The sequence below is a fragment of the Penaeus monodon genome, chromosome 23 (genome assembly GCF_015228065.2).
Source record: "Penaeus monodon isolate SGIC_2016 chromosome 23, NSTDA_Pmon_1, whole genome shotgun sequence".
Taxonomy (NCBI): domain Eukaryota; kingdom Metazoa; phylum Arthropoda; class Malacostraca; order Decapoda; family Penaeidae; genus Penaeus; species Penaeus monodon.
The window spans coordinates 19,708,961-19,711,304 of NC_051408.1; the positions used below are offsets into that span (position 1 = coordinate 19,708,961).

A 2,344-nucleotide genomic window follows, 5' to 3' on the forward strand; every position below is an offset into this window, starting at 1 on the left:
ATCATACCAGATCTTAGACATACATTTGCATAACTGCAATAAATATGATCATTTATTTTTCATGTCATTTTATTCCCTTTTCGCCCTTTTCTTTTTGTCATTTTCTTTAGAGGGAAGATTTCAAACACAGTTCTTTATATCACGTGGTCATTTTATTACATAGAGAAGACTAGATAACTATGCCCATTTTAGCCTTACTTTTTGGCCCCAGGACATGCTGCGCACTCAACAAAATTGGCAAACACTCCGTAATGAACTTTATCAAAACACATTTTCTGGTTGCACAATGAAACACACAACTCAACACAAACTCCTCACATACTACAATCAGTACAAGTTTCACGAATCTAATATCATTCGCACACATTGTTCGACAAACACGTGATTCATTTCTGGGTGAGATGAAAGTTTTGTACATATTATGTGCTGTTCGATAGCATGCTATACTACTATAAATGAAAACTAATAGAAATCTTCTATAGTCCGACCTCGCCGGAAGTATAAGAACAAACGATTTGTTTCTACTGCAGTATACTACATACAATTGTTTATGCACGTAAAATAATGATCAGTTGATGTTAGATGTTAGAATAAATAAATAGTATAGTGAAATGCAAGAAAAGGGATTCTAATACCAAGCGCCTGTGGATATTTCACAAATCAGTAAATGTTGATTCTTACAGTCTATCAGTAATCTATTAACTAATGCAAAAGGCCCCGTTAAGGCTGAGGTATTTCAGAAATTATATGGAGAACCACGAATTATATCGAGGCGCCATCGGATGAATGATTCCGAGACAAAGTGAATCAAACAAATGTAATTAAATTAGTGGATCTCCATAGCTCGATTTCCTTAAAAGAAAAAAAACTGCTATAATTGACACTTGGTTGAAGAATCTTGATGGTTAATTCGAGGAACTGGCCACGCCTGGGGCAGCTTGCGCTCTACTGCGTGGGGCAGAAGCAGCCTTCCCTGATGTAAGCGTCGATGAAGTTCCTGTAGTTCTGGATGCGCGTGTAGATCCCTGGGTACCCTGCACGTGCACAGCCTTGGCCCCAAGACACCACTCCTGCAACACACATCGCCGTTAGGGAAAAGCAACATTTGACCGAAAGAGGCTCTACTTATAACTTGAAGGTGGCCTCAGGAGCAGAAATTTGTTAATCAATATATTAATAAAGATAGCAGAACACTGATAGCCGAAAAAAAGTGAAATCAACTACATCAGTTGAAGCGGAGAGAACATTACAATATCCTGGGCAAACAAAGAAGTGAATTTCTTTTGGAAGAAAGAAGTATATCCCTCGCCTTTTCAATGATTCATTTCCTCTCATCTCCATGGAAAGGCCTCGTGAGAACAAACTAGAAAGAGTCCTACCTTTCGAAGTCGTTACGTCACACAAGTTTGGTCGATGAGTCACCTGTGGGTACGCTGGAATAAGCTGACGTCACGTGGTCGTCTTTAGGCAAGCACTTGGGGTCGGTAGGCAGGGTCACAGCTGGGGCAGCAGGCACAGCTTGTGCGCAGAGTCGCAGAAACCGTAAAAGCAGGGTCAAAGCTTATGTGCATGCATCTTCACAGCGAAAGTGTACACAAAAGTAGCCTACGCCACGAAGCAGGGTCACAGGAGGAGAACTTGCACAGAGTCAGATCTTGGAAACTGTCTCGACAATAAAGCAGGGTTGTGGTCGTTGCTTTTTACAGTGTCGTCATAAGGTCTTGGAACCACCACCACCGAGACCCACGTCTGGTACTCTACGCACATACCTTCCTGTTTGTTTACTCTAGACTGATCCGCCCTGCTGACTGGCCTCCTGCGCCATCATCCGATTTTAGGTCTCGTTACTTACCAATTCTCGAAAGACGGGCTTACATACGCGATCCATGTTATTTAGTTCGACTGTCTTTCGGAAAACATTTTACCTCCTCGGTAGTCTTTCAAAAACGTTTAGTATTCTTGTACAGATTAGGTGCTTAAGACTTACCTCTCTATCGCCTTCAATAAATAGAACAACTTATCCTTTATTAATCCATTAATTGTGACTTGCCAGTATTATAAATTTCCGCGGCCTCAGAAATTGTGAATTACCTACCTTGTCAAACGATGTATGAAGGTAAATAGTTGGCTATATAATATATAAAGTATCGTTACTTACCTGGACTTACCAGTTATAATGTATAATTTTCCAATATAAGCATATAATGTTTGTATATGCTTTATAGATACACTTTCTTTCCTATGGATGAAAGGGTCCTTGTCGAAATGAATTCTTCTTTATGATAAACATAAGACTTAATAGCTTTTGCGATGTAGCAGGAAGATGCATTTTCTATGTTTATAT

At 39.9% G+C, this 2,344-nt stretch overlaps 1 protein-coding gene across 1 annotated transcript in view; it reads right to left on the reverse strand.

The window, feature by feature from the left end:
- Positions 1–135: 135 nt before the first annotated feature.
- The window catches only part of LOC119587878 (trypsin-1-like), an 8,904-nt gene continuing 6,695 nt past the window's right edge, over positions 136–2,344 (reverse strand). The window contains exon 7 of the mRNA XM_037936584.1: positions 136–1,070. Coding sequence (XP_037792512.1) covers positions 946–1,070 — 125 coding nt within the window. The 3' untranslated portion in view covers positions 136–945. The remainder of the gene's footprint in view (positions 1,071–2,344) is intronic.